This window comes from Eschrichtius robustus, chromosome 13 (assembly GCF_028021215.1).
Source record: "Eschrichtius robustus isolate mEscRob2 chromosome 13, mEscRob2.pri, whole genome shotgun sequence".
Lineage (NCBI taxonomy): Eukaryota > Metazoa > Chordata > Mammalia > Artiodactyla > Eschrichtiidae > Eschrichtius > Eschrichtius robustus.
Genome location: NC_090836.1, coordinates 11,308,070 through 11,321,994, shown reverse-complemented (window position 1 = coordinate 11,321,994; position 13,925 = coordinate 11,308,070). Strand labels below are relative to the sequence as shown.

The 13,925-nt window shown below is 45.0% G+C and overlaps 1 protein-coding gene across 1 annotated transcript in view; it reads left to right on the top strand.

Moving 5' to 3' along the window:
- The window catches only part of GRIN2B (glutamate ionotropic receptor NMDA type subunit 2B), a 409,459-nt gene that overhangs the window by 358,720 nt on the left and 36,814 nt on the right, over positions 1-13,925 (top strand). Inside the window, exons 5-9 of the mRNA XM_068560520.1 lie at positions 1,618-1,820; positions 2,560-2,731; positions 3,224-3,377; positions 6,176-6,301; positions 9,467-9,696. Coding sequence (XP_068416621.1) covers positions 1,618-1,820; positions 2,560-2,731; positions 3,224-3,377; positions 6,176-6,301; positions 9,467-9,696 — 885 coding nt within the window. The remainder of the gene's footprint in view (positions 1-1,617; positions 1,821-2,559; positions 2,732-3,223; positions 3,378-6,175; positions 6,302-9,466; positions 9,697-13,925) is intronic.

Sequence of the window (13,925 nt, the reverse complement as noted above, 5' to 3'; positions counted from 1 at the left end):
TAAGATCTCCACATGGCTGGGGAGCTATTTGGACGTTTTTGTTTTAGAAATGAGTAGTCTTAGTAATGTGAAGAAAAATAGACTTGTACCGAAATCAGGACCAACAGTACGGAAGAGACTATACATGTAAAGGGAAGCAAATGTCTGCTTCAGTGCCTAATTCCGAACACAGAAGTGACATATGGCTACACACTTGGAAGAAAACTAGCATCAGGGTTAATGCCAAACAAAAGAGCCCGGGCCACCGAGCCCCTGCCCGTGTTACAGTGACGCACGGGAACAAAGGCAGTGGCTGTACAGGCCTAATTTGGGCATGAAAGTAGGCAACACCTACCAAACAGGTTGGGGGGAGGTATAAACCACACCAAGGGAGGCACTAGGTAGAAACTTAGGTGTAGACAAAAGCAGTAGCAAAGGAGTGAATTTTGGTTTTGTATTAATATGGAAATCTAAGCCATTTGCTTGAAAATTTATGACATACTGCCCATTTGTTGCTCCTTGTTGGTTTTCGTAGTTCATAAATTAAGTTGTTTCGTAGTCCTGGTGCCTCACCTGTGCTACTGATTTATTTCGCTGCATAGAGGAAAGAAAATACAGGAACTTGCCATCGCTAATTCCTGGTGATAACTGAAGATGTTTGGTTATAGAAAGTTAAAAGGCGTTCCCTCTTTCTTCAGTAAACTCAATGACAGGGTGAGAGCAAGAACCTACCAACAAGGCATGCAGATTCTATTATAAAAACAGGAACGAATGGCTCTTTTAAGAAAGAATGGAACCCACACATTTCTCCCGATGATTGGCAGCAGGGCCACCACGTGCACGATGCCAGGGGCACCCGCCTTTCACACTGGAGTACGTGAAGTGGAGGTACACAGCCCATGTGGCCACGTGTGGCAGCTTACAGAGAGACCACTCTGATCCCCACCCCCGGGGCGCCCACCCAGCCCAGCAGGTGCGTATCCGCGCTGACCTGTGACGTTCATCACCCCCTCGACCACACTCCCTTCCCCAGCCCAGCTGTGCTCTATTCTTTCATCCTGACTCACCATGTTATTCCAATTCACATGCACCCAGTTCTCCACGTGGCTTCCCACTAGACCTCTGGCACGAGCCAAAGCACATCCTCTGGCTCATTTGCTCCAGTCGCTCTGTTGACCTTTCCAAAGCTATTTGCTGCTCTCACCGTCCTGCTCCTTGTTACGGTTAAGGAGAAAACACCAATAGGCACTCAAGGCAGGAAGCTCTGGCCTCCTCCCAGCACTGGGACAGGCTTCAGTTTTAGCACTTACCACACGGTGCTGTAAACATTTGCTTACATTTCTGACTCCTTCACTCAGTGTGAACTTGACGAAAGGGCAGAAAGATGCTTCTTTAAGCCACGAGGTTTAGCAGAGTGCCGGGCACATGTTTGGTAAGCGGGTGAGTAGATGAAGAGCCCACCTTTCTTAGATTTGGACACAGTAGTCTCATCCTGAGCATGTGGTCTAAGGAGGATTCGTCTCTATTGTGGACAATGCCTGCATCTTTGGACTTCGTTTAACAGCTTCCCAGGGGATGCCAGGAGAAGCGGCTCTGTCTCCGCCAGTGGTTTCTGAGTGCTTGTTTATCCCTGTGCAGGTGGGGAAGTGGAAAGACAAGTCCCTGCAGATGAAGTACTACGTGTGGCCCCGAATGTGTCCTGAGACGGAAGAGCAGGAGGACGACCATCTGAGCATCGTAACGCTGGAGGAGGCCCCGTTCGTCATTGTGGAAAGCGTGGACCCTCTGAGTGGAACTTGCATGAGGAACACGGTGCCCTGCCAAAAGCGCATCATCTCTGAGTACGTGGCCTGGGAAAGTCAGATTTGCCCCAGCTGTCAGCCCCTGGCTGGGATCCGAGGCACAGAATGAATTGGGCACCATGTCTGAATTTCGTTACTGTTGAGCAGTGGAGTTTCTGGCAGCCCTGTGGTCTGGCATCTGGTTCTGTCCGGATCATGACCCGGGAGAATTACTGCTAACTGTGTTATCGTTTCTGGGGCCTCGTGTGGTCTCAGTGACCAGGACCTCAAGTTCGTGGAGATTTAAGTTTACATTGGTGTTGAAAGATGTTATCTGAGGCCAGCATGTCTTTAGAAACATTTTTGGAAATAGATAAAATTAATCTATGCTGATAGAAGTCAGGATAATGGTTCTTTTTGGTGAGGGTGGGAAGGGCCTGGAAGGGAGAACAAGAGGCCTCTAAGGTGCTGGTAACTCTTCTGTATCTGAATTTGGGTTTTCTGGCTAAATGGGTGGGTTCAGTGTATGAAAATTCGTCCAGCTGAACCCTTAGGATATGTGCACTTTCCTGATATATATTATACTTCAAAGGAGCATTTAAAATTATGAGAAAACATGGTCCAATATGATGAGGTAATGAGATTATTGCAGTTCTGTGGTCTGATTTATGTCCTCACCCGGGCCTGACATAAATTGTGCTGAGCTGTGAAGGAGGGCCTGCTTTGTGGTTGGCAAGGGTAGTATTTTGCCTCTTGTATAAAAGCCTTGTTTTTGTTTTTTGTTTCTTTACCTGGTTAGAAATAAAACAGATGAGGAGCCAGGTTACATCAAAAAATGCTGCAAGGGGTTCTGTATTGACATCCTTAAGAAAATTTCTAAATCTGTGAAGTTCACCTATGATCTTTATCTGGTTACCAATGGCAAGCATGGGAAGAAAATCAATGGAACCTGGAATGGTATGATTGGAGAGGTAAGTGTCAGGAATTAAGGGCCATTTCCGTGTTTCATTTATTTTGTTTCATTTAAATATTTTAAAAACGCTCATTTTATAAATTTTAGAAAATATAAAATAGTACAGCTGACTCTTGAACAACATGGGTTTGAACTATGTGGTCCATTTATGAGCAGATTTTTCTCAATAAATATATGGTCGGCCCTCCTTACCTGTGGGTTTTGCATCTGTGGATTCAGCCAACCGCGGATCCTGTACTGTGTCTACAATCTTCAGTTGGTGGAATCCGCGGATAAGAAGGGCTGACTTTGGGACTTAAGCGTCCTCAGGTGTTGGTATCCACGGCGGGTCCAGGAACCAATCCCCCGTGGATACCGAGGGAAGGCTATAAATGAAATGTACTGTTCCCACTATACAAAGGAAAGCACTTTAGGGCCCCAAATATTTTCTGCATGGTGGCCCCTTGCCTTCCTGGATACCCTAACTGGAGCCTTGTGTCTTTCTCCCCAGGTGGTCATGAAGAGGGCCTACATGGCAGTGGGGTCGCTGACCATCAACGAGGAGCGGTCGGAGGTGGTCGACTTCTCCGTGCCCTTCATAGAGACTGGCATCAGTGTCATGGTGTCACGCAGCAATGGGACCGTCTCACCTTCTGCCTTCTTAGGTGAGTGATGGGCTTGCAGGCATGAAGGATATGGACACAGGGACAGACAGAGGGAATGAGGAACAGGTGCAGGTGCTCGTGGCCAGGCTCTCTCAGCCAGGAGCTGATTTTTCAGGAGCTTCCCTCAGCCAGGGATTTCATTTTGGGGACCTCAGAATTGATCATTCTCCAACATGAAAACTGCAGAATACCCTCAAAAATAGGAAGGCATGGTACCCGGTAAGAAAACAGTACAGGACCGGTAACCAGGGGTCCTACTTGAGTCTCACTCCTGCATTTGACCTTGAACAAACTTGCTCCATCCTGGGACCCAGTCTCCTCATCCATAGAATAAGGCATTTCGACTAGCTGATCTCTGAAGCTGCTTCCTGCCTTAATAATGTCTAATTCTGGATATCATTCAAATACCTGTTTGTTTCAAATTAGCTTCAAGAGTGGAGCTCAGTGCTACCAAAAAAAAAAGGTTTTCTGTTTTCACATGAATTTTTGGAGGCTTTGCCAGATAAAGCTGCTCTGATTCTCCCACCCACCGACCCCATCCTTCCCCATAGAACCTGTACCTCACTCTCCAGCATTACTTATGTGTCAAAGCCTTCCATATGATGTAAGACTGGGTGAGATGAGGCCAAGATTTCAATTAGATGAGGTCTTTTGTGAGCTCATACCCCATATTTTTGGCAGGGGCTGTGAGAGCAAGGGATTGGAAAAGAAAATGTCACCTTGAAAACCAGACCACTGGGCTAGGAGATAGGAAGCTGGTTTGGTCATAAACAAGCTGAAAGCCCTTGGACCGGTCACAGTCTCTCTAAAGGATACCAGCACTTTTTTTTATTGAACACTTGCTATGTGAAGGCCCAGGCATCGTTGTACAAACTTTGATTATATTACTTAATTGACACTACTATAATACCCAGTTTATGGCTTAGGAAACTGAATCCTAGGTTATGCAATTTTCCAGCCACCTCTCAGCTAGTAAGGAGCAGATCCAGGATTAAAGCCCAGATGTGGCAGCCCTTGCAGCCTGTGTTTTAGTACACATGGGGGCATTTCAGAGCTCGACTCCTAAAATCAGGAAACAGTGCAGTGGGCCGAGACTAAGATGTGATATAAAATGGAAAAGCACAGACTTTTGCCTTCAGAGGCCCTCTGTTCATAACCTGGCTCTACCACCTTCTGAGTATGAACTTACAAAGGACTGGGACCTCTTAAGTCTTAGTTTACTGCTCTGTAAAAATAGATATAATAATCCATAATGAAAGGGCCATTAAAGGATAGTAGAAACTATGTGGTGAAAGTACTTTCTAAATTATATAGACCAACACAAACATTTTTTGTATTTTGTGTACCGAAAGTTGCTCTGGGCTTAATGGGGGGAAAGAAAGCATAGAGACAGTGCTTTTACTCAGTTATTTCCTAATCTTGGACAAACTGGGATCAGAGTAGGATTTCAATCAATCAGACCCAAGGAGGAGAGGGTCTCTATTCCACCGTACAGAGGCTTTGAGTTGTACCTTCCACCCTCGCATCTCTGGCTGCCACCGAAAGGTTTTCCATTTTACAGTCGGTGTGTGCCTTATCAAGGTCCCTTTTAAATTAATTAAGTGGCCAGGCTTTTATAATTCCCTTGGGAGTTCAAAAGTAAAGTAGGTTTCAAAATAAGGAAATATTTTCGAATTTTCAGCCCATTTCCCTCCCTTTTCAATTTCATCTTTATAAATGATTTGGAAGATGGAGGAAGCAGCATGTTAATTCACTTAGTTCTGAATTTACAGTGTGATGTGACAGCTAAAAAGGCCAGAACTATTTTGAGGCACAATTGAGGTAGCATTGTATTATGGGACCGAAGAGTGATTGTCCCTTTTTACAGGCCTCCAGAGAGAGGGCTCCTGGAATTCAGTATTCAATTTCTGGACACCTCTGAGCCAGAGAGATTTAGATCAACTGGAAGAGAGTCAGCAAAAATGATTTTAAAAAGTTAAAGAAAGCATATGTAGAACATTCTTACTCTCTAGCCTGTTCTTGTCCCATCAACCTTGTCACCTGGAAATAGGGACTAGATTGAGGTTGTTTTGTTCATTATCATGTCCCCTTGTCATTTGCTAAATTCCCAGTGTTGTAGACACTGATATTTAATGTGGATGGATTTTTTTTTTAACATTGACGTATTCTCCTACACTCATGATGTCTAATAAAATATACCACGTCACACCAGGTTGAAAAAGCAAATCTAGGCTGGAAAGTTTAAGAGAAGTGAAGCAAGGGGGCAAGGGAGTTATTCATTGTGCCTAATTATTACTGAACCAATTCAAGCCACAAAGGGTAACCAAGTTTGTCGAGAATGAACTTGGCCTCAAGGCTCGGAAGCATTGGTGAAAACTTTTCCAGGTCCAGCTGTGGGGTGTGGCATATAGATAGGAGCGTAAACCAAGACCCAGCCCAACACGACTCACTTATCCATGTCTAGTACTTATTCTAGTTCCACTGTTTTCCAAAAGACCCAGATATCGGTCCAGTCATGGCAGAAACTATCTGTACAGTCTCAAAAAGGACAGGCAAGAGGCCGCCCTTCTCATATGTTTGAAAGAAAACAAGCTTCGACACGCCCATCAGGGGGATGGAGACGCTCAGACACAGCCTCTTACTCCTTCCTCCCTAAGCCAGGCCCCGGCTTTCTGAAGGGACGCACACACCTGTGGCTTGTTTCCCCAAAGATAGGAGTCGCGCGAGTGAATGAACGTGCGAATTAATCTGGTTTGTTCTCTGCGTTAACCCTGAGCGCTGATGTTTTGCTTCCCCAGAGCCATTCAGCGCCGACGTGTGGGTTATGATGTTCGTGATGCTACTCATCGTCTCGGCCGTGGCCGTCTTTGTCTTCGAGTACTTTAGCCCTGTGGGTTACAACAGGTGCCTCGCCGATGGCAGGGGTAAGGCCAGCTGTAACCGCTGCATTTCTGCCTTTCTCTCGTTCTCAGCTCAGAATCTCTGTGCCCCCCATCTGCTGCCTGCCTCCGCCCTAACCCTCAGTCTTCAAGGTCACCACCTTGGTGACTCGTTAGAAAGACCCCAATTAAGGGGTTCTAATCAGTGCTATGGTTTTTCATTTCACCTTGGTGTTCAGAAAATATTAATTTCTAAATGTACAGTGACAATTGGGATTACCATTGTTCTTTAACTTGAGAAGTAGGTAGAAGACTAATTCATATGAAAGTAATATACCTTAAAAATAGTGACTGACACCCTCGTAACATTCATTCTACTCATCTGTTCATTTGGAAAGAGTGGAGCTTTATCCTGACTTTTAAAGTTTATTGTGGAATTTATGAAAGATTTGCAAACGCATTAGATAAAACTAAAAATAATCACCCATAAGTTTATCAGCAAGAAATAATATCTGTTAATATATTGGTATATATACTTCTAGTCTTTTAAGTTTTATGCACATGTAGCCATTCTATTAAGTAGCCCAAACTTAGTAGAGCATGAATGTGAAAACTTTTATCTTTCTTCTGTTATTACCTATCTTCTAGACTGTGTGACTGAACCCCTTAACAAAAACTTGTGTAGATTCCAACACTTTCTGATCATTTCCCATTATTAAAGCAAATAAACAACAAGAAGCAAACACACACACACACACACACACACACACACAAAGACCCCAATTTAGATGTTAGTTTGAATCTGTATGTCCCCTCCCTGCCTCAAGCCTGACCCCAAGCCCAGTTCCACCCCTAAGCAAGTGAGATCAAAGCTGGCAGCAGAAACGTGTAACATAAACATGTCAGAGGAAACACTTTTGAAAACCTTAGGCTATGAGCCGTCTGTCTGATCAGATGCGCTAACAAGGCAGATTAGACACATGTATCAAGAGTAAGAAAAAAAAAAAAAGAGTAAGAAAAAACAGGTTACCCCAGGGTACATGCAGGGTAGTTGTGGCTGAAACAGCTCTCCACAGCCAAAGGATAACCTCTGAGGTACAAGATCCCCAAAGCATGTGTCCCCGGCTCACATCTCTCTGCCAGGAGGTAGAGGGTTGGGTATTTGAAATAAAATGGCTGGGAGATAACAATTCTCACCCACAGCTACTCTTGGGGGTGGTCCATCTTCCTGGCTAGGAAGGTCCAGAGATGTGAGGGCTACCCATGTGTTTGAGGCATTTGTGAGACTTCACAAAAAGTTTACTAGATTTCTGAAGGGGGCCAAGGGGTCCTTATAGATATCTCTTCTAAAACTTCCTGAGAACGCCAGGATTAGGAAATATTATGCCTTCTCTGAGTCTTCTCCCATCCACCATGTGAGCTTTACCCTGGAATTACGCCTCAAAGAGGAAAGATTCTTAACCCTTGCTACACATAAGAATTACCTATGGGGCACTTAAAAGACAAAGATGCATAGACCTCATATTCTAATATTCTGATTCACTAAGTCCAGAGCGGGACTTGAACCATTGTATGTTTCAAACTAGTGGTTCTCTACCTTGGTTGCATGTTAGAATAACCACCCCACCCCATCCCAATTTAATAAGAATCTCTGGGGATGGTGTGTCAGTATTTTGTCAAAGCTCCCCTTGTGCTTCTGTTGAATTCACAGTCCAAGCTATGAACCACCCCTGCACTGAAGTATTTCCAGGTGCAGACCTACCTTCTCATTTGGGGTGTGCCTTCTGGGGTGGACACTTGGATGTCTCCACAATACGGACTAGTTAGGGGCTTCCTGCCTGTGCCAAAGGGTCATCCAAAAGCCATGACTACTCCGCATCCCAATGAGCATTAGTAACAAGTGAAACATCCGAGAAGCACAAGAGTACACACATATGTTGACAATGTCAAGAACCAAAGCTAGTGTTCACCCTCCCCGACCCCGCAAAGAAAATCAAAGAGGCAAAAATTCAGACACAAAAATCAGAGCAAGGGCTTACGATTACTCACTTTACCAAAGGATGCTTGACTTTGCCAAAGAATTCAACATGGGGCCGCTTTAACTATCAAGTCTCCTTGGGGCATTTTACAACGCACAAAACTTTGATTTATAAACAATTTTTTAGTTATGCGTCTGTTCCATGAAATAAGGTCCACTCGCGCGGATGTGTGTGCACAGTTAGATCTTAGGCTCGACACGTGTAGTCACTGATGATTTGGGTGACTGAGCAGGTGCTCTCAGGATCACAGATAGCATCGAAACACCTGTGCTAATGTGCTGTAAAACTGTGCAGGCAGATGTTCGTTTCTGCAGCGGAGGGGCTGCGTGCAGACCCAGACAGCAGGCAAGATTTCACCATCGCCAAGCAGAGAAAGCAGAGAGGTCACAATAAATATGTGGGCAGAAGCCCTGCGTGATCTGTGTGAAGGTTGGGTGGAGGACAAAGACAGCCTACCTTTCCGCCCTCAGATACATGTGGCCAAGCCAGGGATCTCTGGCAGACTCTCTGGGCCGCCTGGTATTCTTTTACACGGAAGGCAGGCACTCCTGGAGGGGACCAGGTGGGAGGTGTTGGCCCTGGAGTGAGGTCAAGGCTGCCTTCCAACCATTGAGTGCTAAGAGCTGGAAGCCACAGAAGAATCAGGATCAAGTGCATTCAAAGCGGCATCCGTGACTAAAATTGGAGGAGATCTACGACTAGTGGGAGAAAAAGACCCCACAAGGTTCTCACTGACCTTCTTTGAAATTGAAATGCTTTCTCGGGAGATACAAATATAAATTTGGGGAACATGGTAATGAGGATGCAAGTGTGACCATAGTGGGATGGTTGCCTTCGTTACTCAGTCTTGATGGGCCCTTAAGGGTCTTACATCCATCAGGGCAGGAAGCTGGCTCCTGCGGTGCCCTGGCTGAGTCATGATCGTTGGTTGGAGTAAGAGCCCGCACACACCCCAGGCCTCTGGTTTTTCTCTTCCACCTTCCTGTGGGTCCCAGGAGAAGAGAGACACAGCTCTCAACTGAAAAAGCCACCTAAGGGTAGCTTAGGGCTGGGGCTTCGCTGGCGGGTTTCCTGCTCTGATCAGGAACTTACCGGCTCTATGTACTTGTAGGTTTAAATAGAACCAGTGACTCTGTCTTAACCTTCTGTCCTTGTCTTTTTGTCCTGCCAGAGCCGGGTGGCCCATCTTTCACCATCGGCAAAGCTATTTGGTTACTGTGGGGTCTGGTGTTTAACAACTCCGTCCCCGTGCAGAACCCAAAGGGGACCACCTCCAAGATCATGGTGTCGGTGTGGGCCTTCTTTGCTGTCATCTTCCTGGCCAGCTACACTGCCAACTTAGCTGCCTTCATGATCCAAGAGGAGTATGTGGACCAGGTTTCCGGCCTGAGTGACAAAAAGGTAGGAGCACCATTTGAAACCTCCCGTCCTTCCCCCAGTCCCATTCGGAGCCACACTCAGAGCTCTCACGGACCGGTTAATTTCCTAAATCTTTAGAATCGACCGTTCTTCCTTATGGCTCCTGAAATGGGGACACGGGAGCAGAATTCAGTTTCCCCACCGAAATAATATTACTTCACGTTCGCCTTCTCATTTGTGAAAGGTTGTCACCAGCACGCCCTGGGCTGCAAATGAGGGGCTTGGTGTGTTAGCGGTTCTCTGAGTACAGGGTTCCTCTTGTCTGGGACGCTCAGGTAGCCTGTCAGTAGCACAGGGCTGTGCGTTTGGGCTGTTATTAGAGGACCGCCCTGTGCCCCCACGCTGAGGGTGCCGGCCCGTCACGGCCTTCATTTCCCACCCAGGGCTGTTCGCCTGCGCGCTCCCCCTTTGTTCCTCTGCACACTCGTGGGTTCCCAGGGTTGAGAAGAAGGATTGTTCTCATTGTGTCCTGAAGAAAAGTAGCTGCTATTTAACTGGATCGGGGGGCGCCGATGAATGGGTTGTCCCCATACCAACCGCAGGCCTCCCTGCTGGCCTGTGCCGTGAGGAGAGGAAGGGAAGTAAGTGTCTGCTGGTTGCCATGTTTTGTGGGTGAGGATGTGTAAAACCCAGGCTCAGTACATGTGACTCTCTAGGTCTGCTGGAAGCAACACAGGTTCCGTGGGAGCTCTGGTCCAACCCCAGTACTAGCGGCTACCATCCTGGAGTGCCCAGGAGAGCCCCTGGATACCCCAAATCACTCCGGAGACTTTCACTTACAATGTCTCCTCTTCTCCGTTTCCTTAAGGTTTAGAAAATGTGATTTCCCACCCCTTCCCCCAGGACGAAACTATGTGATATAGACAGATGTGTGTTTAGACCACACAGGTCATATGTAGTTAATGCTTTATCACATGGGTCAGCTTTTCCCAAGACAAAACCTTAAACACTTAGCAAATGGTTTGAGAAGAACGAAAAGGAGGAGATATTCTCTTTGGGGACTCAAGTTATGATTTCTCCATCTACTCATCATTACTCACCAAGGACATTCAAAAGCATAAGGAAGATAAACAGCTTCTTAAGGCAATGAAAAAAAAATATATATATATACACACACACGCATACATGGATCACTCATGATGTTTACCTCTTTAGGTTGGCTCTTTCTGTGGTTTGTCTTCCTTTTCACTTTATTTTTCTTCCTTACTTTTAAAAACATTCCCTCTCTTCTATTTTCTTCTCCCTTATTTTTAAGCTTTTTTTTTTTTTACTTCTTTTCTTCTAACTCATTATGTATTTCTTCAGATATTCATCCATCTATTACTTAATTCACTTTAAACCTTTCTCTCCTTGTTCCTTTGTCAGCATCCTTCCTTTACCATTTTGATCCTCTCAGAAACTTTGAGCTAGACCTCTCCCTTCATCCCTTTCTACAACTACTTTTTGTGCCTATTTCTGTGACCTGGGCAGTCGTGGTGCTGAGAACAGCTGATTCCTCAGGGCTCCGTACCTGGATGTGGCAGAGCTGACGTGGGCCACGGCCACCCTGAGACATGAATGTGGCAGAAACGTGACAGACCATGTCCCCACGTGTGGATCTGTCAGGGGTACGGAGGACCGTATCCTCACATCAGGGAACGGCAGGGGTGTGGCGTATTATGTCCCCGCGCAGAGTGTGGTGGGGCCGTGTCACCATGCAGTAAATAACATGGTCGAAGGGTGGTGGGCCACAGCCCTTCCGGGGACTCTGGGCTGTTAAGTGAGGGATCCACCACAATTATCATGGTGTTTTCTTCCGTTTCCTCTGAGAATTGGTTAGGACACTGTATTTATGTTTCTGATCCTCTCTAGGGCCATCCGGCAACAGCTGGATGATTTTCTACTTGAACTAAGCATAATTGAGATGGAGGGAGACTGTTTTCCCTTCTGTGGTTTTGAAAGAACATATTGTTCTGGGCTGCTTGAACAGAGAGGCTCTGCCCCTGTCTGTCCTCCACACCACGTTGGTTATGTTCTGAAAAGTTGGATCCCATCTTTGCTTAAAGAACTTGAGTGGCTCCATTGCCTACAGAATAAAGATGACTTTTTTCAGACGTGGCGCTCAGAGCTTTTACAAATGATTCCCAGTGTGCACCAGCAATTCCGGCTCATCAGCCAATGCGTAGACTCTTGCATCCTATGTTCTAGGCATCCTTGCCTCCTTATCCTTCCCAGCGACGCCTCTCTGCATCTGCCTGGGGTGTTCTTCTCCTTACTTCTTCACTCACCAAACTCCTACTGAAATTGCAAGACACAGATCAGAGATCCCTTTATTTGCAAAGCCTTCCCATCTGGGCTTATCTGGGAAGTTAGCCATTGTCTCCTCTGTCATGGCAATCATTCATACCTTTATTATAGCACTTGTCTCCCACATTGTAATCTACAGACGTGTACCTGTCCATATCTCCCCTCATTTGACCATGAGCTTCACAAGGTCAGTGACCATAACTTGGTTATCATTTTTACAAAACGTCTATAGGGAGAGAGGGAGAGATGGTATACTAATTTCAGAGTCTCTTGGACCAGAGCAATGGACTAAGCATTACAGGCAAAGAAAGCAGCAAGAGAGCAAGAATCCTTTAACAGCTGTTCAGTTTGAAAATGATTATCTGACCCATTTCAGAACTCTGCAAATGACAAAATAGTGAATTGTAAGCATCTGACCAGAAAGTGTCAACATAATTCACAGAAGTATAGAAAACATTTAAGTAACCAATGACATACAACTGCAGGTCAGTGTCAGGAACAGTATTGTAAGTCAGAGAGTTTTCTGAAAGTGCACTTAAAATGTCAAAATTCTTATTAGTTTTACTTCAAAACACCTAAAGAAAACTAAGTCTTGAGAATGGCTTTACATGAGAGGAAGTATATTCTGTGAATTTAGCAAAAGGAAATAGTAAAGTCTTCAAAACGATAACATTGAGAACAGAAATGAGGTGATTTTGAAGACTCTCTTTTCAGTGTAATTAAATTTTCATCAAGGAAGGTAACATTTAAAGTGGAGAAGGGTTTCTAAACTTGTTTTGACGATCACGGATGACATATCTTCTATGTAACTCGGACTAAATGATACATATTTTGGAGTGATGATGGGGAGATATTTGTAGTCATTAGATTTAGATATTTTAAGAAATTATCTTCAATTTTATGGCAGGAAAATGTTCCCAGATCTCATTTATGTTAAGGTACAAAGTCAGAATGTTCAGAGTTAAATTTCCATGAAATCCTATTTGGGGGCTCCTTTTTTATTGGATGGCTTCCATCTTGCAATAGCACATTACATCATTGAATTCAGAATTATTCCACTACCTGCTATAACTAAGAATGGGTGAAAGTTCTAACATTTAGCAGCTCTACTGTACATTCCATCAGCTCTCCCAGTGGGAGGAGGGTATAAGGAAGCTGGTGACATCTTCTTCTCTTAACAAAGAGCCCACAGTGCTCATTCTCATATTCTCAGCTATCCAGATGGATTTCTCATTTCGCAGTCGGCCAACCACAGTATGGAGGGGAGAGAGTTTGGCCAGGCGAACAGGAGACATATTTTCCGGGCACTGGATACATTAAGTATTTACATACATGTTATATGAATAATCTTCATCAGGTATGATTATTCCCATTTTACAAATAAGGACACTGAGACTCTGGGAAGTTTCGTGATTCCCTAAAGTCACACATTATCAAGTGACAGAGCCAGGGTTTGAGTTCCTGTGTGTCTGGCTTTAAAAATCACTTTGCCAGGATGTCTCCCTTGTAGTGAATCCCAGACAAAGTTATGACAGAGCTAAGGATTGGTATTGACACCCCTGCACCCCACCCACTTCCTCATTGAATCTCCTACCCTCTCATTAAGTGACCTTCAGTTTTGGTTCCACTTAACCTAACCCTTCTCAGGTCACCGTACACTACCACTGCCAAGACTGCTATTACTACTTCTACTACTAGTACTGACAATAATAATAGCAATTATCATTATTATTAATATGACTTCAACACTGATATCTCTGCAAACATTTTCTTCAGCTCTCGGGAGCCAGGCGTAACGCCAAATACATTACATAGATTATCTTATGTAATGGTGCTTCTATAATAATACCTTCATTTGTAGATGAGGAAATTGAAGCTTGGAGAGGTTAAGTCATTTGCCCTTCTGCTGTTCCTGGCTGGCTAGC